This window comes from Sinohyriopsis cumingii, chromosome 18, assembly GCF_028554795.1.
Source record: "Sinohyriopsis cumingii isolate HCF-2022 chromosome 18, ASM2855479v2, whole genome shotgun sequence".
NCBI lineage: Eukaryota > Metazoa > Mollusca > Bivalvia > Unionida > Unionidae > Sinohyriopsis > Sinohyriopsis cumingii.
The window spans coordinates 4,092,368-4,119,343 of NC_142978.1; the positions used below are offsets into that span (position 1 = coordinate 4,092,368).

A 26,976-nucleotide genomic window follows, 5' to 3' on the forward strand; every position below is an offset into this window, starting at 1 on the left:
TAAAGCAAGCCAGTTTTTCCGGGAGCAAATTACGTGTAGAATAATCCGCACTCCCACCCTGCCTCAAAAACAGAGTGAATTGGCAAAATAAATGTGAGAGTGAATAAAATAAATGAAAAAATAACTCACGAGTTTGGAAGGTGAAAGGTACAACAATGCCAAGGTCCTCACCCTGGTACATCATGCTGAATATAACATTGTATTTCTTCTCCTCGCCAAGACTGAGGACATCGATAAAAGTGGATTCTTTAGCCACCCTGTAAGTTGTGTTTGTCTCAACAATATGTATTAAGATATCTGTCTGCCCGTAGCAAGAATCAGGTAGGTTCCAGTTAAGGCGAACTCCGTTTGACTGTTCATTAGAAGTCCTTATGTTCTTGGGACCGGATGCTATAAGAAATTAAACATTTTTTTTTTAATGTGGGATATTTTAAGTATTATAACTTTCCTCCTTCAGTGTTATGTGTGTGAAATTATATATTTTCTGAAAGTTTATAAAATATCAGCAAGTAAAATAAATCATAATTACATATATCTTTACGCACAAGGAAGGAAATATTTGAAATTTTAATATCAAATAAATATCTTTTTTAAAAATGTTTTGGAACAAAGGCTTACCTGTCATCTAAAAACATATGCATGCAATATATTTTATGATTGTTTGTATGGTATATGTTCTAGTGAACAGTGTCTGGAACTTTCAGTAAAACAGTGTTTTAATGTTTTAACTAAGTACACTAACATAATTTGATTGTTTGAAACAACAAAAATCCCACGATTTTGAAGAGCAAGTGTTCAATAGTAAATGGGATAACAATGTTTAAATAATGTTGGAAAGTTTGACAAGAAATGTATAACTGAATTAATACAAATTCACTGTAAGGCAGTTCAGATTTAATTTCTTTAATGACATGCATTATATTTTAGTAAGGCAACATAAATATTTAAAGTTATATATGCGTATATCTAAACTGGGAAAGATCACTGAAATATGAACAAATGTGCCTACATGTTCTACAATTAGCTTCCCTCTTTACTTTAAATCAATTAGCATTAGATCGGTAAAGCTATGATACAGACAGCAGAGTATTATGACAGAAAAAGACAGAAAGAAAACCTTTCATTCAACGTAAATTGCTTGCACATCGCACATGAAAGTATTGAGACATGATATTAGTGTTATATGCGCAATTAAAACAAAATTCTATGCAACTGCAAAATGCTATACTGAAACATACATACATACATACATACATACATACATACATACATGCATGCATGCATGCATGCATACATACATACATACATACATACATGCATACATACATATACATGTAAATAAACAATCAGGAAGTAGATCGAAACAATCAAGTACTAATCTCAAGTTTATACGAGGGCAAACATTAACAATTAATCTAAACGTAAAATGTACAAATAAAATAAAGATACTACATAACAATTATTATAGAAATTAAAACTAAATCTCCATTCAACCAAATATAAAAAATAGCTCAGAAGATAGGTTTAAGCTATGATGCTAAAATGAAGATATCGTGTAAGAGTTTACATTTCAGATTTATCCATGGATACATATTAAGAATTGTTAGATTGTTTGTAGGCAAAAAATAAAAAGGAGTTATTTATACACGAGTGCATATTAATATGTATGAAAGTCACAATACGCAATGCATTAAAGGAAGTTATGTGGCGTAAATTGACATGTTTATAACAATACGTCTACGTCAAGACATATCTGAAAATCTAGCACGAATGCCCATTTCAAATTTTTGATGCGATATGAAATACTTCTATTTGAGCGGAAGAGTAAAATATTTTAAAAATAAAACGTGCTGCACAAATTTCAAGTGAAATGAGTATATATCTAGAATTATATTTATAACTTGACAAATGCATGAAAGGAGTTTTTAATAAAAACTTTCAAAAAATGAATTGTTGTAGCCAGAAATTCAATCGGGCGCCGCTAGTCTTTCATTCTTCCCTGTTGTGACGTAACACAGTATATAGCCCCTACAGTAAAATAGTCAAAATAGTGCTGTATCAACGATGATAGCACATGTTTTCAACCTTAAGAAGTCGGGTCTTTTCTAATTATATATCGCAATAACCTGATTATAACACTCATTTTCCAACTTAATTAAAAAATATTCATTTCGCTTCAATTATATTATCAAATCAGTTTCGCTAAACAAAAATGCTGACATGCGGTCTGAAGATGGCTCGAAGAGAGACGAATCAGTTACATACATTCAGAAATTATTCCTACTGAAATAAATCGAAGAAAATACAAAAGTTTAAGTCAGGATTCAACAAGTTGCGAGAGGCAAATTAAGGTACTCAAAGTTTCATGTGAGTGTAGGTGTATACATATGCATTAGTCAGAGCAGGCACAAGGTCAAAATAACAAATTTGTCTATTTTAGAATCTTACTGGCGAGTTCACAAGCTGATTGTAAATAGGTTCGAATAATTCTGACTCAAACATACAATAGAATAATGGATTGACAATTTTATTTGGGTCTCTAAGAAACTTTTTTAAAAAGCCATATATCTGAAAAATAAATACAAGTAAAAGATTCATAAGTTTTAAAATATATCGTTTTACTTCGGATGAACATATAACATTGTTAATGCAAATCATGAATATATGCATGCATAATGTAACGAATGACCCAAGATGTAGATTATTTTGTAAATACTGTCACGTGTCCCAATAAGTGATTTTATCTTTAAAATATATAAATTTATTGCATACATTTAGACATTGCCTCAATATGTTTGTATACAGGCAACATATGTTTTTTTAAACGCAACGCCAATCTTAAACCATTTATACGATATCTTTCAAATGATGCAAATAAGCAAATACAGCAAATAATTACCATAAACACAGATTTTAAAGATAGATAAATATTTAGCAAATTACGTGATTAAGTAGATTTTTTTAGATAGAGATAACTTTTTAAAGTATTGATTAATTTATTTATTTCGGTATGTAATTTTTTCCTATCAGCATATTTTGGGTTTAGAAAGGGTTTGCGGCAAATTATATTATTGTTGTAAAACCTGTCGTTAAGTGGTGTCCTTTTATGACTTTACTTATACCTTATCTGCCTGAGCTCTTTGGTTCCTTTTAGGTGGAACCAAGAGCCTTAAATGGACTAACAAAACAGTATAGAAAAGTCCATTGAACATTTTATAGGGTTAGTAAGAAATTCCGTCACGAAATGAAACACAGGAATTGTAGAAGTCATCTCTGCTAAAGTATTACACATACGAACAGATGAAGATGGTTAAATAACTCGTATCAACACTGCGTCAAAGGCACCCTCATTTGCGGTGTCAGGTAAATATGGCATGAAACTAAGATATGTATGCAATATGAACCTAGATATTTTAAATTTTTGCAGACATGACCTCTAACACAACTTTTCCAGGAGAAAAATTGTGTCCACTCACTAACACTACATAATTACATAGTACTTACTATCTGTCAGTCCATCGAGTTTGTACAATTCTGTGACCTAGAAAACAGAGATCAGATGGGGAAAATGTATATCGCAAGTCTCAACACTATCAAGGAAAAATAGTTCTTCCAGAAATTGGATAGCTAACATAGCTACAAATACTCTCTCTCTCTCTCTCTCTCTCTCTCTCTCTCTCTCTCTCTCTCTCTCTCTCTCTCTCTCTCTCTCTCGTCCGGGGTCCCGAGTGGCCGAGTGGTCTAAAGTGCCATCTCATCTCTGTCTGCATGGGTTCGAGTCTCGGATTCAGCCAATGTGGGTACGTGAGAAAGCTTGCCAGTAGCTTCTCGTGGGTCGGTCATTCTTTCCGGGGTTTTCCCAGGTTCTTCCTCCACCATTAATACTGGCCGCCATGTTTAGCCTATCGTGTGCTGAAAAGTGGCGTCAAACCCTACAACAAAAACAACAACAACCCTCGTCCATACTAATAGGGGCTGAAGGACCTCTCGGTGCCTCGTTTCAGCACGTTTCTCATAAGATTAAAATACGGCCTCCCCATACGGGGTAGGGCCAACCATTTTCATGTCGCCTTTCCGGTTTTCGTCCGTGGCATGGAAACTTCCAATTGAATTGAAATTAAAGAGGTAGAGAGGAGACTGATGAGGGTGTTGACTTCTAGCGCATCGTTCCAGCATATTTCTGGTAACAACGCCGAAGAAATGGTTGCCCTATACTTAGGCTGCGATGGTGATATGCGCCACAAACTCCTGATAAGGAACATAACAAAAAAATAAAGCACATTTAGCCGTGTTCGATGAGCTGACACGTAAGGTAACATTCATTAACGATATCATTTAGAGATCAACTTCCATTTAGAGATAAACACCTACCCTGAAATAAGTTTAGAGATTAAAGTACTCCCAAAATTACCTGAGTGGCAACGATATCTAATGTTATTGGTTTGCTTAATATAAAGATGCGTTGAACTTATTACTGTCGAGCAGTGCCCATCTGTCACTTTCAGCACAACAACATGCAGATCAGAAAAGTGTTGAAACTCTGCCAAAGCAACACAGGACTGAGACATTTACATTTCGCGCGAAACAGTAAGGTCACCATTCTGACAGGACAAAAGAGGTAGGAATAGGGCCTTGCTAAAGTCTATGCTCAAAGTGTCGTACCATAGGAAGAAAAAAACCTGCACTATAGAGCTTGAGGCTACATTTACGGTCAATAAATGGTGTAAAGTGAGGCCTTGATCCCAAACTATTCCAAACTGTGGAATCGTGCTAACAGGTGCTTTTAATTTTGCTTTTGCGAAAAGCTACAGGAGCCCATAAAAAGTGACATCAATGTTTTACTGATCTCATTACATAGACGGACGAGCTAGAGTGGTTGGATGTCTGTGAATCTCTCAGGCCTGAGTTTCGTGTTGCTTCCAAAAGTTTCGAAGAAAATGCAAAACGCAGTTTTCAGTGAGTTTGAAACATTTCACGTTCTTGTCTCAAAATGTTTATCGTGTTCCTCGGTTTGCACAAGCAGGCCCATGAGAAAATCTGCACAACGGCCAACCCAGACCTGCCGTATGAGGGGTTATAGAATCTTGCCAGAACGGACCAGTCTTTGCTAGCCGACGATGATCCCTGGGAAACATCGTGGACCGATGCCAGAGTTTGGCTGCACAATGGACGCCTGTCTGGCATTGCTATTGGCATGCACAGCAATGTGATATGCAGGTTTGAGCAAGAGTGGTGCAACAAAAACGTCAAAACTCCCTTTCACTCTTCCTTTATTACACCCATGTTTGGTTTGTAAAGAAGAATGTCGAAGTCGTTCCATATTTAAGCCAGACAAGAATGTTTAGATAGTGCCTCCACCACCGAATTCCAAAGAACAGCTTAACGACAAGTTGTCAAAGTCAGGAAAGACAAAGAAACGGTTATTACAGTAGACTTTGCCAACGACATGGTGCAGTCTCTCCGCAACACAAAAAGGTAAAGTGGTTTGCATTACCAGAGGATCTTATCCATGACCTGTACGTTTCTCAACGCAACATTTTGCCTGGTATATTGATATGTTGCGACCCAGTCGTAGACGGCTTTTCCGTTCAGGCAATACTCCTGACCATGTATCGCACACTCTGATTGGCAATATTGTAGTAACCTGCTGGGCGACAGCAAGGAAGGGACCAAAAGCACTAAACGAATGTTATGGAATGGGACGATAAAGAAGGACTTCTCTGAGCTACGCTCTCACACTACAGCGAGTACGTTCTTGCCTTCCTTGACGGCTACTGCTACAGCCGGCGCTGTGGGCCTCTTCGTGCGCAAGTGTACCCAGAAGGCACCATCATTTACGTTGCCCGCACCTTCGCCCATATGATGGCCTCTGCCAGTGTTATCCAAATATGACTGCCTTTAGAAACCCAGTGGCGACCCTATCTGGTCCGCCTTCATTAGACGTTTGAATCACGGACCCCATTAGGTCGGCTTTCAATTTGCTGAAGTTTCATGCTCAAGAGAGAGAAAATGCAGATGGACACCTACTTCTGTTTGCACATATGCCTGCTAGGACAACAGTATTAGGTGTGGGTTTATTCCGCGCATTTTTATCATCGAAAACAAGCATCAAATAACCATAGGCGACGAAAGGGACAACTGAAGGGCTACAAGACTGACTGAAGCAGACGCATTGCGAAAACTCATCTGCTTCTGTTAGTCTTAGTCAGCGAGCGAAATGAACGCCAACACAGCAGAGATACTTTGCTAAAACATGAACAAGAAGCGCTTACCGGATTGTCGCGAAATCTTCAAATAGCGACCCGCTTCTAGTTGTGGAAACCAATCCTGCGACAGGCAAAAACATCATCGCTAGGCTAAGGCAACAGGCAAAATCAATTCCCATTATACTGCTTTGTGTAACGAGCTAGACGTTTAAGTTATTGACGAGGCAACGCTATAATTCTACTGGGTCGACGTTCAGCAGGCGCAAAAGACAGCGTTACCTTCATCCCCTGAAATGTAGGTAGATACAATGATGACATCTACATCTGCATCACACACTGACTCGAGTGTCTATATGGCATTGTCCAGTGGTGTAAGGAAGCAAACGTCATCTTTGCCAATGATGACCCAACCAAGAACAGGCTCATGAAACAGATGCTTCACGTTAATGTTGACCTGTACTGCGCTAAGGGCCTTTCCCAGGTCTACCCACACCGCTTTCTATTTCAAGAACCCAAACGTTTCTCTGACAAGAACCATCCACCACTCTCTACAATTACGTGATGACCTACCAGGATGACCATGTCTTTGCAGTGTGTATCAAGCACGGTTCTAAGCAAATGAAGTGGAAAGAGCTGCAAATAAAGACGTGTGTCAGATAGATGCTGCTGGACCATGTGCTGAATGTTGTTGCAGTGAGTCACCATAAGTTGCTCTTCACACTTGTGCTGGTTATCGCTGCAACTGCGTTTCGCGTACGTGTGTTGTCGGCATAACGAAGACCAAGTATAAAGCTAAGCCGTCCAAGAGTACATGTTATGTATACATAATTTGTATTTGTTAGTTTTTCTTTCTCCATGATTAAATGTTATGCGTAAGTGTATTCTGGATTTTACCTTGTCCAAAATCTAGTGTTGTACCTGACTAAAGACACTGATGTCGATTTTATTTTGTAAACAAATAATACATAGTTAATATTTCCCTAAGAATGTGGGTTAAATATTAGCATCATTATCAAAAGGTGTAAACATATTTATTTAGGTCTGGGTCTATGACATTGGTATTCCCCACAACAATACCAAGCTTACCTGTGTTTTTGTTTTCTACAACCCTATTATAGTTTTATTAACAGATTTTATCTTATAAACAACTTGGAACATTCTAGAATGGAACATTACATTAAATCATAGTATTTCCAGAAAATGCAAATTGTGACCTAGGACAAGTGGAGGGTTTTATAATCCTGTTTATCTGAGAAATTGCTAATTCCTGTGATAAAATCTGAAGCTGAAATTATATGTATTGTCGTGTTAAGTATTTTATGTGCTTGAAAGTATTTATTCAAAATTATTAGTCACTGGAAATACAAAGTGTTCTTAAATACTATTCCTGGACAGAAATATTAATTTGAAATTATAGTGGATTCATGACAAGGACATTTTTGATTATATTATTGGAATCATTTGGAATACTGATAGCACATCATCATACTTCAAGTTACTGATACGTAAGTACATTCATGGACAACGCACATCAACGCCAACGTTGTTATGTTTGCGGAGGTTCTGTATTGCTTTGCCATGAGTTTAAAGAAGCCATTATCAAACTCATTTTTGGTGTGTTTGCGCCAATGTCGTATCGGAGTTTAGTCACGTGTTCAGCTTTACCGACCATGTGGATCTGTTCACGAGTATCATCACCCATGCAGGCGAAGACTCGCCGAACTTATGATTGAAGAAACACCCGACTATGTTGTTGAGGAAAAAGATACAGGCGTCGGTGAAATAATAGCCAGAATTGAAGCAATTGCAGCTGCTGATCCTTGTGAAGTAAAATCAGTGCTACAAAAAATTCAATTAGACAAGGATTTCCATTACATCCAAACATGCAGTCTGCGATTCAACTGTGTCAACTCGCGTGATAGCATATGATAAGAATACCAAGCGGAATGAGAAAAGCCGACATACTTGTAAAGTTATGACTTTCTCAAGACGGTGAGGTAATTTCGTGCATTAGTAGCGCAGCATCATATTACAATTCCTACATGGACCAAGCGGCCCGAAAAAGAAAAGGTGGATGGCAATGAACTAAAACATGACAACTGCAAGTTCGTGATGATTTACAAGATTATTAGTTGGCATGCACACACACACACACACACACACACACACACACATATATATATATATATATATATATATATATATATATATATATATATATATATATATATATATATATATATATATATATATATATATATCGAATACAATCCAGTTAAAGACGCGGTGTAACTTCTTTGGAAGATGCGTTCGGCCTTTTATATCAACGTTATAGCGCACGGACACCTCGTTTAGCAAGGAAATTATTCATGATGTGGATTTGATTATGCCGTTAAAGCGTGACATTATTTATGCATTATAAAACGACAAGACCTTGCATTCATAGAAGTGCTCATGTGCTACTGAACCGAAAAGACCATTAATGATGAAATCGACAAAGCTTTTGCAAGGATGCCAGAGGCGTTGGAAATATTTACCATTGCAGGATCAGGATGGATTCTGTAAATGCGTAAAAGTTCAACTGCATGCCTCCCTGTTAAAGCCTTTCGAATTTCATTAAAACGCCCCCGGGTATCTAACGGCGAGCTGTATTCAATATGAAAAATTATGCGCTTTTATCCGCGTTGCATTTAGCTAGCTATAATAAGGATCGACATCTAAAATACAAACAACTTAAGTTTCGAAAGATTGAATTTCCTGTACAATTTACGGACATCAATTTGTGCGACTCATCCTTAATATGTTTGTTTAGAATAGAAGCCTGTATCCGATTCAGCAATCTTTGTACAAGTGCAGGAGGTTTAATACTGATTTGTTATTGTTTCATGGTTTAGAGGAGGGGCGTCATTATGTGTGGATAAAGGTTTTCCACAAATGATACACCGGCATAGTAAGCACGAGGGTTAAAAATTTCCATGCGGACGTTGCATGCATACATTCTGCACCCAACAGCTGATAGCGGACCATGCCTTTACTGCGGGGGAATCACTGAAATACAGTAACTTACAATTATGTCAGAATCTGACAAAAACATTCAGAAATTCTCCGCAGTGCAACGGAATATGATAGTTCTGTATGATATTTACGCGGACTTTGAATATTTGAAAGTTCCTGTGGACGCACAGAGGCTAAGTCAAATGCAGCGCAAGTTGCTAAAGAAAAGTCTCACGCTGGTTTTAGTAAAACAAAAATCGCTTAGGTGCTTCACAACCTGCATGGGTATGACGGTCATCTGATTATGCAAGGAGTTGTAGCAGCAGCCATGGAACCAAAGAGCGTAATCCTCTATAACATGAGAATGTACATGGAGTTAAGGCTATGTCAGCTGGCTCGCTGAACTTTCTGAATTCCAGACTAGACAAGTTAGTCAATAACTTCTCTGCGGTATACAATTATAGATTCATAGTATTCAGTCCTTATTGTATCTCTAACCATGACAACTTTAAGTTCATAACTAGAAAAGGACTGTACCCATACGAGTACACGAGCCAATGGGACAAGTTTACTGACACTCAGTTACCATCCATTGTACAATTCCATTCGTCATAGTTTCGCTAAGGGATTTCCGCCAGCTGTCATGATCTGTTATTGATAACAGATATGTTTGTGCTCGCGGATATCTTTGAGACGTTTTGTTATACATTCATGCGCATATACAAACGCGATCCCACACTCGACCTTTCGTCATATGCAGTGGTTAGGGACGCATTGTTGTATAAAACCAAACTTGATTTGGAACTATTCACTGACACCTATCAACATCTGTTTGTTGAATGTGATATCTGTGGCGGAATTTCCAGGGCGAGTGATTGATACAATATCGCCAACAATCCGCTAATGGACAGATACTGCCCCGCCGTTCCAAAAGGTTGTATCGTGTATCTTGTATGGTGGGCGGTGATGCCTCCAATGCCCGTTGGTGAGTTTCAGCGGATGGATCTCTCGCACATAGAATTGAAAAATGCATCTGGGACTATAATTAACTGCGACGTTGGATTCTTCCTTGAAGTTGGTCTTGAGTATTCCAGACAAGTTTCACAGAGGCCACAATGATTATCTAATAGAATCTGAAACCCTGTCGATGATCCGCAAGTAGTTGTAGTGGTTTACAGAAACCTAGGTGCAGCTATGTAGTTAGCATACTAAACAAATATGTGTATTCACAGCTTGGAATGCGTGTGCAGCGAGTTCACCTGATCCTATGGTTTCGACAGTGTGACTTGATGATGTCCTACATACAAATGAATTTGCACTGATTGCATTGTGAAATATTTTATCTAACTGGTTAAGAATACAGTACCATATAGAGTAAGCTCTTCATTTATGATAATCTGAGCTACTGTACGAGGGTCTTGTAAATAATCAGGCTTGCAAACTGAATAATTAGTAACAAATTTATTTGCAAACCTGTGTAAAATGTGTGCAAGCCCAATGGGCTCAAAAGATCCAGTTACTGTGTAGTGCACCATCCCGCATACTTCCGTTTTTTGATGTGTCAAATCTAAAACCTCTGAACGGTTGGATTGTTTGTTTATCTCAGTAATGTTTGCTTGTCTGGACAGAGAAAAGATTCCATAAAATCTATCCCATTGGTTAGTGAGTGTGGATGCCATTGTAGATGTCATTTTTATATTAATAACAGAAGTATTTCTTTAATTATGATAATCCTTATTTTTTCTTTTCTTTTCACAATATCAAACGACATTTCTAGCTTTATGTTATACACTTCACCTAGTCTACGTCGTTGTACTGCCAACAAATCCCTAAATCGAATAATTTATCAAGAAGCCCCGATTACGTACTTGAACATTCATACAACATCTTTAGAGCCTCTGCCACAAATACTTGGGACGCATTGAAGCGAAATAGTAATTTAATTTTTCCTGTAACGCTATAAACATTCCAATATTAGGGCACATGATTTTCGCATTAGATCTGTCATAAACTCTTTCCAAATAATATACGCTTCAGTATGTGAAGTCTTCAAAATATATCATGCGGTATTTGTTTAAAATAATATTCTCAGACAATCTCTGCCACCGTCAATATAAAATATAGCTACACAAAATTAACAGCGTTTTAGACATAGTATAGAAGCGATCAATATTATATTTCTGCATTATAATTTCAGTTTAACAGAACAGAAATCTCCACATATGTAGTAAAGTCACAAATAATAATATTGGCCTGATGTGTGTGTGTGTGTTTGTGTATGTGTGTGTCCGTGTCCGTGTGTGTGTGTGTGTGCGTGTGTGCGTGTGTAATACATTTCAATAATAGTGCTCGGTTTGTTCACAAAACGAGCGCTTATGCAGATCATGATTGTGCACGTGTACGTGCACGAGTAGTATGATAGTAGCGGTTAGTTTTGGTTACTAATCCAGGTTAAAGTCGTCTACCCTACACGACTATCCTCTGGCACGGGCGCCTCTTGGCAACGTTTTTTAATGGTTCGCGCATGGAATGTCAGGACAAAGTCATGGGTGAGAAAAGACTTTGACCTAGATCAGTAACTTCGAAACTTCTAGTATCATACTATTTCACATTCTATTTTACTACTTTACGTCATGTAATCTTAATGTTATTCGTATGGTATAATATTAACGTTATACGAACGCTTAATGTTATTTTCATGATAGAACCTGAATGTTATTTACATGATATAATTCTGGCGTTATTCTTACCTGCTGTGAGAATTCTTTTGATAACCATGCTTGGTTGTATATCACAACCTGAATAGTCGCGTTTGCTCTTTTGAGTACCTCAGCTTTGGTGAGAAACCAGCAATTGTTAATATCCAAGATCTGCTTATCCTTGAAACAAATCTTCTCAACACATGAACATTCCGCATCTTTGTAACAGAGGGAAGGATCCTGAAATCATGCGTATAAACAAGATTTTAATTGTCTTGTTCGATATACAGAAAGAAACCTAATCATATCAACAACATTCGTATCTCTTCTTATTTTTAAATTTCTTTGAGTTTGCCACTTGTGTCACTTTTGTACCTATGTATATAATACATGAACCATCGTTATGAAATTATCTTCATACCAGGTTTTTGTTGGTACACCAGTATATGGTATGCTATTTTGGTACCTTCGGTAACCTAACTAATACTTGAAATTAGGGTTTGATGGTCCATAATGAGAACCTTGCAATATCAGCTTTTGCTTGATATATTTTTGTAAAACATGGTGAACAAAATGCATAACAATGGCATGATGCTGAAGTTGCTGATAAGTTGTGTTTACAATAATTGACCCATAGTTCCTTTGGCAACCTGCGTACCCTATTCCAGTTGACAAACTGTTATGTATTTTTAATCACATCATAGCTCTGTAGACGTAAACTTTCAGAGTTTAAAGATCGTACATCATTTTATGACTTTGTTCTTCTTGTTACGATTTTGATTAAACCTCAAGAGGATGTTTGTTTAACATGTTATATGACCATCACGTGTGCATGCGAGGATGATATAAGATTCAATTGGCTAATCAGACTCCAGACCTCTATTTGCCAGTAGCCTACATTCAGAAGATGCTCGAGTATGCATCATTTACCCTGCCCTTCGCTTCAAAAGTCCATATTTATTTGTGGGGTTTTGGGGGTTTTGTTGTAATATTTTAATGAAACAGCTTCATTTTTAAATTATCAAGAACACGAAATCAACTCATGACGCTAATTTATATAGCTAACTTGATCTTTTGCAATTATAACCTCAACGATTGTTGCATTTCTGCTATTACAATGAAGGGACACCAGGAGATTATCATACAATAAAACTGTTACTGAATTTTATTGCGGTTAACACAAGGGTGTACCAAGACTAGATACAAATGATATTCACTGAGGTTGCAGGCTAAGGTAAATATATTTTTCTCTGGTCCGAATAAATCCCATCAAAAGTCAGCAATTGTATTCTAGACTTTACTGATATTACACAAAATGGATGAAGATGGACACAACTTAAAATGACTACTTTTCATCATCGTGGGAAATGTTTAAAAACATCTATTTAGAGTTCACGTGTGATGAGTTTCTCATTCAATTATTTGCATAGATGAACCCGAATGTGTTCGATCGATGATAACTGCTTGCCTATATAAATCTCTGATTTTTAATTTGATTTGAAACTGGAGACCTGCAAGGTTCGAAGAGAGGCTAACATATATTTGAATTAATATGCAATAGTTTATTACTTCCTCCTACATGTCAGGTAAAGGTGATGGTTAAATATTTATAGAGTTAATTACATTGAACATGTTTTATACAAAGTTGTCATATACAGATTTAATACGTTTGTTGGACTTCAAGCTAAAACTGTCAACAATAGTAACAACTATATCAGCAAAAGCAAGATTTAACTTTGAAGTTTTTTGTCAGTATCGATCATTCCAGACAAACGTTCAATTCAATAAAGCAGCAAAAATAGTTGTGTGGAATAAGAACGGAGTAAACTTACTGTATCAAAGTTTGCAAGTGTTTTTCCGGCATACTTAACTTCACCGGTGTCATTCATTATAAGTCTGAATTCCATCGTGTGAACTCCGCTATCTTGATCACTTGCTGTAAACATAAATCTGAAATAATAATAATAATAATAATAATAATAATAATAATAACAGGGAAATATGGTGACGGAGGATAAACTGGTTATAAATACATTGTCAGACGTATATCCTGCAATAAGTTATTGAATTTGGTAGTCCCAAACTCCGATTGTGTAGAGTAGAATAGAAGTCAGATATAATCATATATTTCCTTCCTTCCATTCTCTGGAAAAGACGACTCGAGTAAGGCAAATCAATCACTCTTCTAATACAAATTGCACCATAATGCAAAACAACTGGCTCAGGACAAATGGTTATCATGCCAATGACACACATCAATACAAAAGAGATCATACACGACTAAATTTGAAAATTTGTCTCTAGCACAAGGAAATGTTCTATCCCGAAGGTTTAAAGTCTTTCTCAAGGACTCTGGGAACTGTGCCACACAACAAACAACGTATGATCATTATTTTATAGCATTAATTACAGTGTGAATAAAGTATGTATACAATACCTGAAAACATGTCTCTCTTTTAAGAAAAACACAAAATGTCTGTATTCAAAAAACAATATGGGCTACTTCTATGGCTCAAGGCAGCTGACATCAAGATATCACACTCGTTAAACCAACTGAATCCGGTTTGATCTCGTAAGACGTTTCAAAAATGGTGCACCAACTCATAAATCAATCCATGTTAAAGCATTATTCACCTACTTTTAATTCTTGATAGAACTTTATGCATGTCAAGGAATTACATTTTTCAAAGACAGTGCAAAGACACATGTAACAAAGATAACATTCTTGCTTGATAGGAGCGGATCCATCTGGTTTAAAGTTACTCTTTAGTGACGTCAACTGTATTCAAAGATTAAAATTCTATATAGTTTTCAGTACAGTTTCACCGTATATAAAAACTCGTCCTTGTTGGTATTTCATGCATGATGTATTTATATAGAATTAGTCGTGTAAGAATAAGTACAATACAATGTCTGATATGGTTTAAGTCAGTCTTGAGTGTTCTTGTTTACTTTTACACACATCAAATTTTGTATTAGCCAAATAATCTACGGACGCATTAAAAATAATTTATTTTCGCGAACCTAAGTATCCTTTAATTTCAAATTAAACAAATCCTATCTATCTTTTATTACTTACATTTAAGCATAATCAAACAATATGTACTGACCAAATGCATCAACAATGGTATTTACTGTTTCAAAAACTACAATATTACAACTGGAAAATGTAAAGAAGAATGGATGAATAATATTTGTTGCGACACATGTGGTTGAAATAAAATAGCAGCCAATCTAATCTGGCTTTTTTTTTTTTTGTAACAAAACGGTCTGTATTTCTTACGTTAATTGTGACTTAAAATTAGGATTATTATTTCAAAGAAGATGCTTTTAATTTAGCACCGCCTTAAAAACTATCGTAAATGTCAAACTAATGACAATAATGATTTTATACCTGCTAGAATATTTGTATCCTCCATTTTGAAAGTTCTTCTGGAAAGTTACTGCATTCAGTATTGGAGGAGAACTATCAATCTTCACCTCTGTATAATTATATGCAATAAAACCCATTATGTCGTAGGCTCTAACCCACACTTTCATCTTTCTGCCGTCAAATAGCTTCGCGTTGAAAGTGTAGTTTTCAGCCAGTGGAGACAGATCTTTCCAGTTCGTACTTGGTACGGCATTGCTATCCTGAAAGTCCTCATTAACCTCAAAGCGCACGATTCCATTAAAGTTTGTGATTTCATGGATGGTTCTATTTCCATCGTTATCGTCTAATCCAGGATATACATATCTGAAATGCATTTGACCGATAAAGAAAAGATAACATATTATCAAGTGATGAACATTTGTCGATTCAAATTGCCATGAGAATGCATTAAATGAAAATGTTATAGAGGTATGCTTTCGAATTTTCTTACATACTCATGATATTTTATTAAACTTCTGTTTGATGGTTGCATTTCTGGGTCTCATATCTCCAGCAAAAAAAAATCTTTTACAATCAAGCCTCTTCAACATAGGCAAAAATAACATTTGGCATGTTAACGCAGTACCTCTAGTCCATTGAAAATTATATCAGATAAAATTTCCCCTTCGTTAAATTTGTGTGAATAAGTTATTTCGGAACTTTCCTCGTGCTTTCATTCTCACTACTGTAGCACTTCGTAGCACAAATTATGTTCCCCCATAAATTTTACAAGGTTTAATGGTTCTCGATTTTTCACTCTATTACGAATATCCAAAATTAAACAAGGAAATTTTCATACGATATAATTCTCTATCAGCTAAGCGTATAGTTTAACAAAGCAAACGTTCCGTTACAAATATAAACCAAGTTCAATTTTATTTACGTATAAATACTATTATTTCAAAATTTATCGAAGATAACCGTATAATGAGTTACAAAGATGAACGCATGGTGGCAAGTTCGTACTGCTTGTATTCGGTATAATCGTCAAATGTTGTTGGATCGTTAACGCTTTCTTCCGTTAAACCATTTATATGTATCTCCTCTTAAGGCTGTTGTACAAAATAGGAAATTTATGCAATAATTTTAAAACATAAACAACTGTAAACTTACTTTAGTGCGTTTAAAATCCCATCCTCTTTTATTGTTGCAAACTGTTTCGGATACTCCATTACTTGATTTAAGAGCTTGCCATCTCGATGAATCCTATTGAAAAAGTGCCCATTCCAGGTCACAGTTATAGCGGCAGTAGATGACTGCCATACAAAACCCGTATCACGTGCAGCCGTTGCAACGTATAGGTTGTATTTTCCTGTGGTGTCCTTTTCCAGAGTAGAGACGGGATCGTAAAGACAAAGTCGGCGAGCAATTTTGGTGTTGTTGGCCATGTCTCTGGCATGCAGAAGAATGGAGTACATCCCTGGTTCAATTGGTTTGTACTGCACCGCGTGTGGCTCAGTTTCATTGATGGTTTGGGTGTAGAGAGGCTTTAGGGGTTCCATTTCGACTAATCTCCCGTACGGATCAGGAGAGAGTTTGAAGATCTCAATGTAATACTGCCACATTCCAACCAACTTGTCAACCCACCCTTTCCAAGAAATTCTGATTGTGTTCTTAAATTTAAATAATAGATAGAAATTAGGCTAAAATGTTTTCCTTAGCCAAGCAATATGGCCAATATTGTGCTGCTGACGAGCCATTAAACTTTAAACATTCGTAATACCTAATCAAAAGTCATAGCTCTGGGCTAACCTCTCTCTGTCTCTCTGTCTCTCTCTCTCTCTCTCTCTCTCTCTCTCTCTCTCTATATATATATATATATATATATATATATATATATATATATATATATATATAGATATATATATAGATATAGATATAGATAGATAGGTAGGTAGGTAGGTAGGTTGATCACTAGTTATCAATGTATTAGACAACCTGAAGTACAGAAATAAATACGAAAACTGTCCCTCGCCGTGTCCTACACAAAGGTAAGCATTTATTTCACTATTTCTCTATCACTATTCAGTTCGTTTCTATCCTTAATTGTTTATGTCTCCAAGCTTCCTTCTTTATAATTTCTTTTGTTGATGGTGGTGGGGTGTCTTCATACTTATTAGTTCAGTGAGATGTAATAGTCTGAAATAAAGAAAAGTCATAACAACGTTACCCTCGTTATGTCCTCGGCAATATTCAGCGGTGGATCTGAGCATTGTGTTCCATTTGACTCCGAACAGTGGACGGGAACTTCATAGTCAAATCTGAATTCGACCTTTCTCCTGTCCACTTTTCCATTCACTCTGTCCGTGGGCGATATAAATTGACCAGTATATGTGTTTGTTCTTTTCCTGTATCCACCATTCTCGGCCACGAATGTAATTGTCAACCTTGATAATAAAAAGAATGAGCTCTAAAACTTGTGCACACAGACCATGCTAACAATGACTGTGCGAGAAAATCACACGTCATTTGGTCATCCCAGACCAGTGATTTGCCTCAGTAGGCCGTATGAGCTTGGAGGTCTAAAACTTATGTTTTACATCATATAAAACGCATGCTAAGGATTTTATCATATGCCCTTAACAAGTATTTCAAATTCCTGAGCAATTTTAGAATATTTGCAAGAAAACAAATATACACTAGAAAAAGGTAGACAAAAATAATAAAAGAATTTTTCTGAGGCTTATTGCTATTCTACAATGAAGTGATTCCACCAAGTTTTAAACATATTTTCAAATGGTTCAAAACGCTTCTATCATGACCACAAAAGCCATGTTTAAAAATATTTAAACAATCTTTCCCATATGATCCATGTTGTACCAAAATTGTCAATTAATAACTCTACGTTGGTTTTGTCTGCCATTTTACGGTAGTTTAATGCAACTATACCACTCTCAATAGAGCTTTGAAGTAAATATAAACGAACGCAAATTCTATAGTCCGTATTTTCTCCTCTATAAAATGTTACTTTTTGAAGACAACGAATACGATCTCACCAATCCCCATGTTCAATAAGTGTAGAGAATTGGTTATCCACAATCGTGCAGTTTGCAGACTTGTCGGCTACCGGGCTTAGGTACGAAAAACTGGGGCAGTTGTATGTCTTGTCCAAATGTACATCTCGCACTAATGAGGTCTCTGACAGCCAAAAATAATATAAAAAGAATAATACCTGTCATTATATTCTTTAAGTTTCTTTGATGTTACATTTATGAATGTGTTAGGATACCATCAATCAATTATGAACGCTAAAATAAGCGACTGTAACTATATAGTTTTTTTTTTTAATCTTCAATACTTTCTTCAATCTCATCATCTGCACATATGAATATGTTCGGTCCTGTATCTGCAAATTGCGTACATTTAATGTATATCCTGATATAATTATTAACCTCTGAATTAAAAATGACAAGTATGCTTAGATTATTCTCCAATAAATGTTTGTAAGAATATATAATCTTTCTCTTGCAAGAATTTTAATTACTGTTATATGATTGACAACTATACTGGTTGTTGTTACTTTTGTTGTTATTGTTGTTGATGATGATTATGATTTGGTTGGAATGAAACAAATATTAGTACTTGAAAGTAAAATAAAACCCACATAAATCATCTCGAACATCCTACATTCAGAAATCATCCGTGTATTCATCATTATGATAACTGCAGCATATATTGAAAGACTTTCTGCTAATACACAAAAACATGTACACCTCAGTCAGGAACAAAATTAAATTATAATAACAGTTAGTCTCTCAATTTATTTCACTACTGTATTATTTATGAATGCGTTATAAAGTCAACAATAAATCATGACAGCTAAAAGAGCCAACTTACTATTTCGGGGTATCTTCGTCAAGTTGACATGTATACTACCAGCGACAATCCCAACCATAAATTCGTGAACGTACACTGGTCTATCCTTTGGTATGCCATCAGGGGTCATGTAGTGGGATTCGAAATGAAAGGTCAGAGAGTTAAACGGATTCTGGTTACTCCATATAGTGACTGTTTCGTTCATCAAGGTGGCATCCGTGACGAATTCGTATAACAACCTATCAGATGCATTTGCTATTCTCTTGATATTGGCGAGAATTGCAGTTACTTTGCCTAACTCAGGCCTTTCCTTCTCATCAACAACTGCGATTGAGAAATAAAGGGTTTAAATGATTACGACTCTCCGGTCTTAACATAAGTCGTAAAAAAGAGTGAGAAGCAACAAGCTTTGTAAAAATCAACAAATAATGTATTTCTAAAGAAACAGAGTGAAAATGTAAAAAAGGAACTTACGGTATTGCGAATTAAATCCCAAATAATCCTAGAATTACAGACAGTGTTGATGCGCCTGTGGTGGCCCGCATAATGTTGATGTGCCAATAATACTTGGTCCGATCACAATGATACAATCCAAGAATTAAATCTTTATTTGAAATTTTAGTATTAATTCAAGTCTCTATTATTATAATTGTTAATTTCGAAGAGCACTTCGGTATTGCCAGAGAAGAATTAAACAATTTGGATAAATAAAATTTCAGCTCAAAACAATTTCTGGACACAACAATAATAAAATTGATTCTGCTAAGATCTTAAAGCAGGAGTAAATAATCTCTCCAGTAACAAGGTTATGTAGTCTAATAATTGACCTTCAGTCACAATTAGCCTTTTCTAAAAAAAAAAAAAAAAAAAAAAAAAATTACCTGATGAAAAATATCAAAAATATCATTCTGGAAGGTTCATAATTTTTACAATATGAAATCTTAGTTCTAATTAGAAGTCTATTGTTAAACGTATAATCTAAAATGTGTAGTAGACGACATGTAGACCCGGCAATTCATTGGGAATTTCCAAAGTTCAAGACTCAGATTCAGATAAACCTGTTTACTGCAAAACCAAAATCAATAATTCAGGTCAAGTGGAAAATTAACTTGATTTCGAACAATGTCAAGTCTAACATACAATGCCACATTATCAATAGGATATCATGAAAAATAAAAAATAAATAAATAAGTCACCAACAATGAAAATTAAATATACATAACAATATATGTCCTCCTTCTGCGAGACATGAGATCCCATCGTTACACGTCATTAAGTCGTAAAAACAAATTACACATGATGCTTTTCAATAAAAAAAAATTGTGCACATTCGTTCAGCCCATACTTATATATGAGACAGTCTATAAACAATTGAGTCTACCTGAAAGATTAATTATGTTCAGCATCATCTATATTGAACTGACACTTTGTAAGGTCTCTTCCTGTATTGAATACATATGCGTCTGTAAAGCAGACACCTGTCTAAAGAGGCCATTTTGTTTACTTTCCAGAAGTGACACGTTTTACTATATTAATAAAATACACACACACACACACACATTTATCACGTAGTCTATCTTCACCTTCGTGCATAACTGTTTTATGTATTTGTGTTTTCTCTACTGTTTTACTAAGAATAGATAAGAGGATAAAATCTAAGTTCTCTTGCAAAATTCGACGTGTTCAAATTCTAACAGAGTAAATAGATTTGCACAATCACGAAACAGCTTTCGTCGTCTTTAATATTTGTATCATGAGCAAACAAAAACGCAACTCCTGTTTTACATATATTGTTATCTCTGAATTGTAGACTTTAAATCTTTTGGGACGGATATAATCATTGCAAATAATTATGACGATGATTCATTGTAAACTTAGGTTGACAACGTACATAGGTAAAAACTCTTAAAACCTTCCTCTACTTACTGTCTTTGCAACCGTCTGCTTCTGAACCACCGAAAACTGGGGTGCAATTGCAATTTCGTGGATAGGCACAATCACCAGGGAAACACGGAAACTGATAGGAACACTGGGCTACAAAAAATAATTAAAAATAAGCTTGAAGGACGGCCAGCATGAAGTTTCGCGTACCCATGTCATATTAAGGTCTATCCATCAGAGACTTACGTAATTGCTACTAATGCAGATCATTGTTCAATTAGAGGCTAAGAACGTTTTGCAGACCTCAATAATTAATAATTAAATTTATGAATTCGCAAAGGACTTCGGTTCAACGAAGCAATTTCAAGGAAAACAATCAGCTCTGTTTATCAAAACATAATCTTGCACAGCCCTTCAAACTATTTTAACTTTCAGACACTTTCAACAAAATCATTGAAGTACAGAACATGTAAACATTTACATTCCAGGTTTCGGCAGATCAATTGTTTAGATGTTGAAACCAGATTTTTCAGCTGATTTTTTAAACCAACCTCATGTGTAATGGTTATTAATCCAATGCCATAACCTGTATATGGCCACTCATTAAGGACACGTTTCCTTATATGGCACCAACAAAAATTTTCAAGACCATTCGTAAGCTTCGCTTTGAGCCAATATATAATTTCATTACCAAGATATTAGCATATTAATCCAAATTAATAAATCTACTGACAAATGTAACGACTGGCTTAATTAAAAGAATAGAGAAATGTGCATGGTAAGAAAACAAGAAAAGATCTATCTGATAGATCATTGACAGGTATTGATAATTATCTGCAAATTAGTATTGTTTTGTTCCGTGTTCCTCATTATACACATGGTGTTAATATGTCATATTGAGGCTAGAAGTCAACTTTATGCTTTGCGCCATAAAAGAACTTGAACTTAAAATGTGATCATTCACCGTTCCTTAACTGAATAAAATACCATCAACATAGACGCATATTTAGCTAAGAAGGAATTTTTGGGATGATTGTCTGATGATGAGAGGGAACAGTAAATAGTAGTAATAACGAAACAGCAAAATTATCCTTCAGTGATTTCAGATATGGGTGAACTTAACCACATCTTTGTGTGTTTGTGTAGGAATCAACCAAAATTATAACCATTCTCATTTGATATCACTGCGAGATGTATGTATGTATGTATATATGTATATATATATATATATATATATATATATATATATATATATATATATATATATATATATATATATATATATATATATATATATATATATAGATAGATAGATAGATAGATAGATAGATAGATAGATATAGATATATCTTCATCTTGTAGTGAAAGTCTACATCTCTGATAAAAACAGCAAGTTTGCCCATTTTCCCATCATTCTCAGCCCATGATCATGTACCTGACGTCCGATGGAAGAAGTGGGTGAAACGACTTGATAACCGTCTGATTGGAATGGACGTCAGAGACACAAAACGTCGACCTGCATTGCTTTCACACTATGCAGGAGAGGAAGTAAACGACATTTTTTAAACACTCCAAGAGACAGGAGAAGATTATCCAACCGCAGCAGAAAAACTGACCAATTATTTCGCACCAAAGAAGAACCATGAATTTGAAATCTACTAATTTCGGCTGCAAAAACAACAAAGTGGACAATCGATTGATGATTTCCACACCAAGCTAAGGCAGCTTTCAGCAACGTACTAATTCAATGATGTCGATAAAGAAATAAAATCACCAGTAATTCAATGATGTTTGTCAACACGTCTTAGACGTCGTGCACTTCGTAAAGTTGGAGTGGTGAGCACTTCCATCTCTACCTGCTCGGTCATACGTTTAAGCTAATTAGTGACCACAAGCCCCTTTAAGTCATTTTCAACAACCCAAAATCATTACAGTCTGCAAGAATCGAGAGATGGCCATTGAGATTACAAGCATGCAGTTTCAAAGTCATATACAAGCCAGGTAAAACAAATGCAGCTGATTACATTTCGCGACATCCCAAGGTTGAAAACGAAGTTGCAGAACCTTACGTTCAATTCATATACGTCAATTCTGTACCGAAGGTCATGACCACTGAAGAAATTCAGAGAGCTACTTTAGTGGACTAGGACCTTCAACGTGTTATCAAATCAACAGAATATGGAAATTGGAAACACTCATACAAACAACAACAAAAAACATGAAAACATTTTCAAGACTCAGACATGAACTTACGATCGTTCCAGTTACAAATGGTGTTGTCCTACTGTTTGACAGGAAGCTAGTAATACCGAAAGGGCTACAAAATAGAGTGATAGAGCTAGCACATGAAGGGCATCAGGGCATAGTCAGGACAAAAGAAATTAGTCATGAGAAAATATGGTTTCCTGGTATTGACAACAAGTAGAGGGTTTCTATCAAAGCTGTAAACCTTGCCTTGCGTCAACGCCAAAGCAAACGACGGAGACGCTAAAAATTACATTTCTACCAGACACCCCTTGGAGTCAAATTAGCATGGACTTCAGTGGCCCTCTTCCATCCGGAGTCTACTTAATTATTATTATATTATTATCGTGTGCATTGCGTCCTCAGTCATTTAACGTCATAATCGGCAAGGTGCAAAGCCTGCAATCCACCGGGGAGTTTTGTCAGTGGACAGTTGTCCACAATGTGTGACATGGTCTGAAGAGCTCCACATCAACAGGAAGAGTTATTGGCCTGGCCCCATAGGACAATGTTGACGCACAATGACCCTGTCCTGTCCAAAAGTGGTTCAGTGTGGTCCACAGATGACGTGGAAGATTGAAGCTAGGAGGGCAGACAGATGGCTCAGCTAAGAGGGAGCTGTTTACACTATATGTTGAAGACCACTTGACACTCCATGCCGAAATAGCTGTCATATCCTCCGATAACGGACCTAACTAGATTGGGCGTCTCGAAGTCAAGCGGACTGCTGGATGTGAGGTGATGTCCATGTACAGTGGAAGTTTCTCACTGGCATATATCTTAGCCAACACTTTTTTGGTTGCTTCCTGTCCACGCAGCTGTGGAGGAATGAATGTTGCTGAGTACCGGCAACCGTTGTAAAGGAGTAACAACTCCAATATTAAGTTTCCTCTAAAACCCGTTTTCAACAAATGTGCTCAGAGCATGGACTTGATCGCAAGTGTTACAGTTATGCCTGAAGCCTTCCTGCTCAACAGTTATGATATTCTCCAAATCAGGACCAATTCCTTGGAGAATCAGGCGCTCCAGCACCTTAACACAGCATGACAGCAAGGAGATCGGCCGATAGCTGGTCGCATTGTTGAGATCTTTACCAGGATTTGGGATCGCAATAATCTTTGCCTGGCGCCACAAAATCGGCATGCACTTTTCCCAACAAACCGGGTGTAAAATGTGGCAAGCCATTCCTTTGCCTTCGGACTAAGATGCTTCAGGAACTTAGGCAGGATGTTGTCATATCCTGCTGCTTTGCCTGATTTGATGATGCATAGCACTGTTTCAAGTTCTGTTGTAAATGCCTCTGGAATATTTTGATCTAGTTCATCTTACTTCCGACGGCAGTATTGTCGCCACTCATCTCGTACTTGACACCGGTACTGTTTCTCCACGGGTACTTTTGCCACTTGTAATAAGTGGCTAGCTATAGCATTTGGCTTGACAAAGGGTGAGCTTGAACTGGTGGTTGCTGTGCGGTGCCAAGTCTTCGAATCAAGCTTCAGCATTTCCTGCTGAAGCGCATAAAGTTGAGAGATCCTGTAGTTTCCTCCCAGCGAGTGCGCCTGGCAGTGTCCAGGGAATCGATCAGGTGATCTGCTATGTCTGGGTCTCCAGATGTTTCATATTCCATAGACTACTTAATGGTACTTGTTGATGACTATTCAAGGTATCCAGTTGTTGAAATTATTAACTCAACATCTGCAAAAACGGTCATTCCGCAACTTGACAAAATATTTTCAATGTTCGGAATGCCAGAAGTTGTAACAACGGATAATGGACCTCCATTCAATGGACAAGAGTTTACCAAGTTTGCAGAATACATGGGACTTAAGCATAGAAACATCACACCTTTATGGCCTCAAGCCAACGGTGAAGCAGAAAGGTTTATGATGATAATTGGAGAAGTGATTAAAGCAGCTAATGCAGAAATAAAAGTTGCAAACATGAAATTTACAACGTGTTACGCAATTACAGAGCCCCACCTCATGCAACAACCAACAAGTTTCCCGCCGAGATGCTATTTGGATGAAAAATGAAAACTAAACTCCCAAGTCTACAAATCAAATCAGACGTAAACAAAACTTGGAAGACCGATACTGAGAAAAAGGCAAAGATGAAAACCTTGCAAAGTAGACCATCAGATTACTAGAAATTCGTTATTCTTCACCCCATAATCCACCATCCGATGACCAGACATATGACACAATAAATCTAAAGAAGGGTGGAGATGTATGTGATATATATCCATCATCAGACTTAGCATTAAGAAGATCACCATGATTCAGAAAACCACCAGACTACCTTGAGGATTATGTGTGTGCAAAATGATGCAGAACTTTTAGAAGCTTTACCACATGCATTGTGCTTTATGATGTTTTGTTTATAAATTGTGTCGGATGTTATAACTGTAAACTGTTGTATAGATCTAGATAGTTAATAACAATTACACATGCATCTCTCTTCAAATGGCAATTTAGTTTAACAAGCTGAACTTGAACTATGCCGTCAATCAAAACCCAGAACATTATTAAGACCAAACCGTGAAAAATGTAAACCTACTTTACCCAGTTCTAAGTTGACCATTTTGTACAATATCAGAAAATCAACACGCAAATTTCATTACACTAATGAATTTCTGTCGTGTGAATTTATATCGTTAGGAAATATATTATCATCATTATGAAAAGTCTGAAACACTAAACTTATTCTCAATTTAAAAACATACATTTTAAATCTGAAAGAAAAGGAAGGATATAGTGGTCTAGAAGCAGTGCTATACGGTAATATAGACTTTCCTCACTGCTGAATCAGCAACTTAGATAACTGTGATATGGCTGATTTATAGGGTACTGGATGTACGTCTGACAAGCAAGTCAGTTCTAGTTTGTATGGTATGGAATAAACGTGTTTGTAGAAACAGGTCTTTTCCTCTCTCATTATAAAACCCAAACATTACAGGTGCGACATGATACGAAATGTCTGCGGCCTGATGCCCCAGTGCTACACACCACTATAAACTGCCACACTGCAGACATCATAGCGATATGACTGAAAAACTGTTAAAGCAACATTAAAAATCTATATCAGTTACAAACACACACACACACACACACACCAATTAAGTGCTTGGCCCATATTCAGGTATAGTCGCACTGTGGTGAACTATGTATATGTGTGAAAAAGGCTACTTGTACAAGTTAAAAACACGTTAAAATAAGACATGGGGCCTACAGCGCCGATGTAGACTTTAAAAGTTTCTATGAAAGGCGTTGTAATGGCTATCGCTGGCAAGCAATCCAAATACAGAGGGGAAGGACCTTATATAGAAATAAAATAAAATAGATAATAACAATAAAATCAAAATATATAAATGAAATAAAATTAGAAAATTGTATTAGCATTCTTACAGGGACGGCCTCTGGGACTAAAGATTACATATGACTTTCTTGAATCCGTAAGCTGTTTTATTGTTCAACAGGAGTGGCAAAAGTGTACTTACGTGTGTCACAAGTTGGACCAGTGAAAGTATCGGTGCATTGACATACATTCGGAGATGTGCATCTTCCTCCATTTTTACAAGTTGGATAACAAATCGCTGTAATAAAGTATTGAAGCCAGAGATTACAAATCAATAATAATAATAATAATAATAATAATAATAATAATAATAATAATAATAATATCAATAATAATAATAATAATAATAATAATAATAATAATAGGCATA

General features: G+C 36.3%; 1 protein-coding gene across 1 annotated transcript in view; it reads right to left on the reverse strand.

Moving 5' to 3' along the window:
- The window catches only part of LOC149775985 (uncharacterized), a 68,116-nt gene that overhangs the window by 25,693 nt on the left and 15,447 nt on the right, over nucleotides 1-26,976 (reverse strand). Inside the window, exons 4-14 of the mRNA XM_089941102.1 lie at nucleotides 26,749-26,844; nucleotides 21,054-21,161; nucleotides 19,149-19,451; nucleotides 18,308-18,449; nucleotides 17,482-17,698; nucleotides 16,425-16,924; nucleotides 15,294-15,635; nucleotides 13,732-13,849; nucleotides 11,951-12,139; nucleotides 3,505-3,541; nucleotides 130-390 (exon numbers count right to left, since the gene is read on the reverse strand). Coding sequence (XP_089797228.1) covers nucleotides 130-390; nucleotides 3,505-3,541; nucleotides 11,951-12,139; nucleotides 13,732-13,849; nucleotides 15,294-15,635; nucleotides 16,425-16,924; nucleotides 17,482-17,698; nucleotides 18,308-18,449; nucleotides 19,149-19,451; nucleotides 21,054-21,161; nucleotides 26,749-26,844 — 2,313 coding nt within the window. The remainder of the gene's footprint in view (nucleotides 1-129; nucleotides 391-3,504; nucleotides 3,542-11,950; nucleotides 12,140-13,731; nucleotides 13,850-15,293; nucleotides 15,636-16,424; nucleotides 16,925-17,481; nucleotides 17,699-18,307; nucleotides 18,450-19,148; nucleotides 19,452-21,053; nucleotides 21,162-26,748; nucleotides 26,845-26,976) is intronic.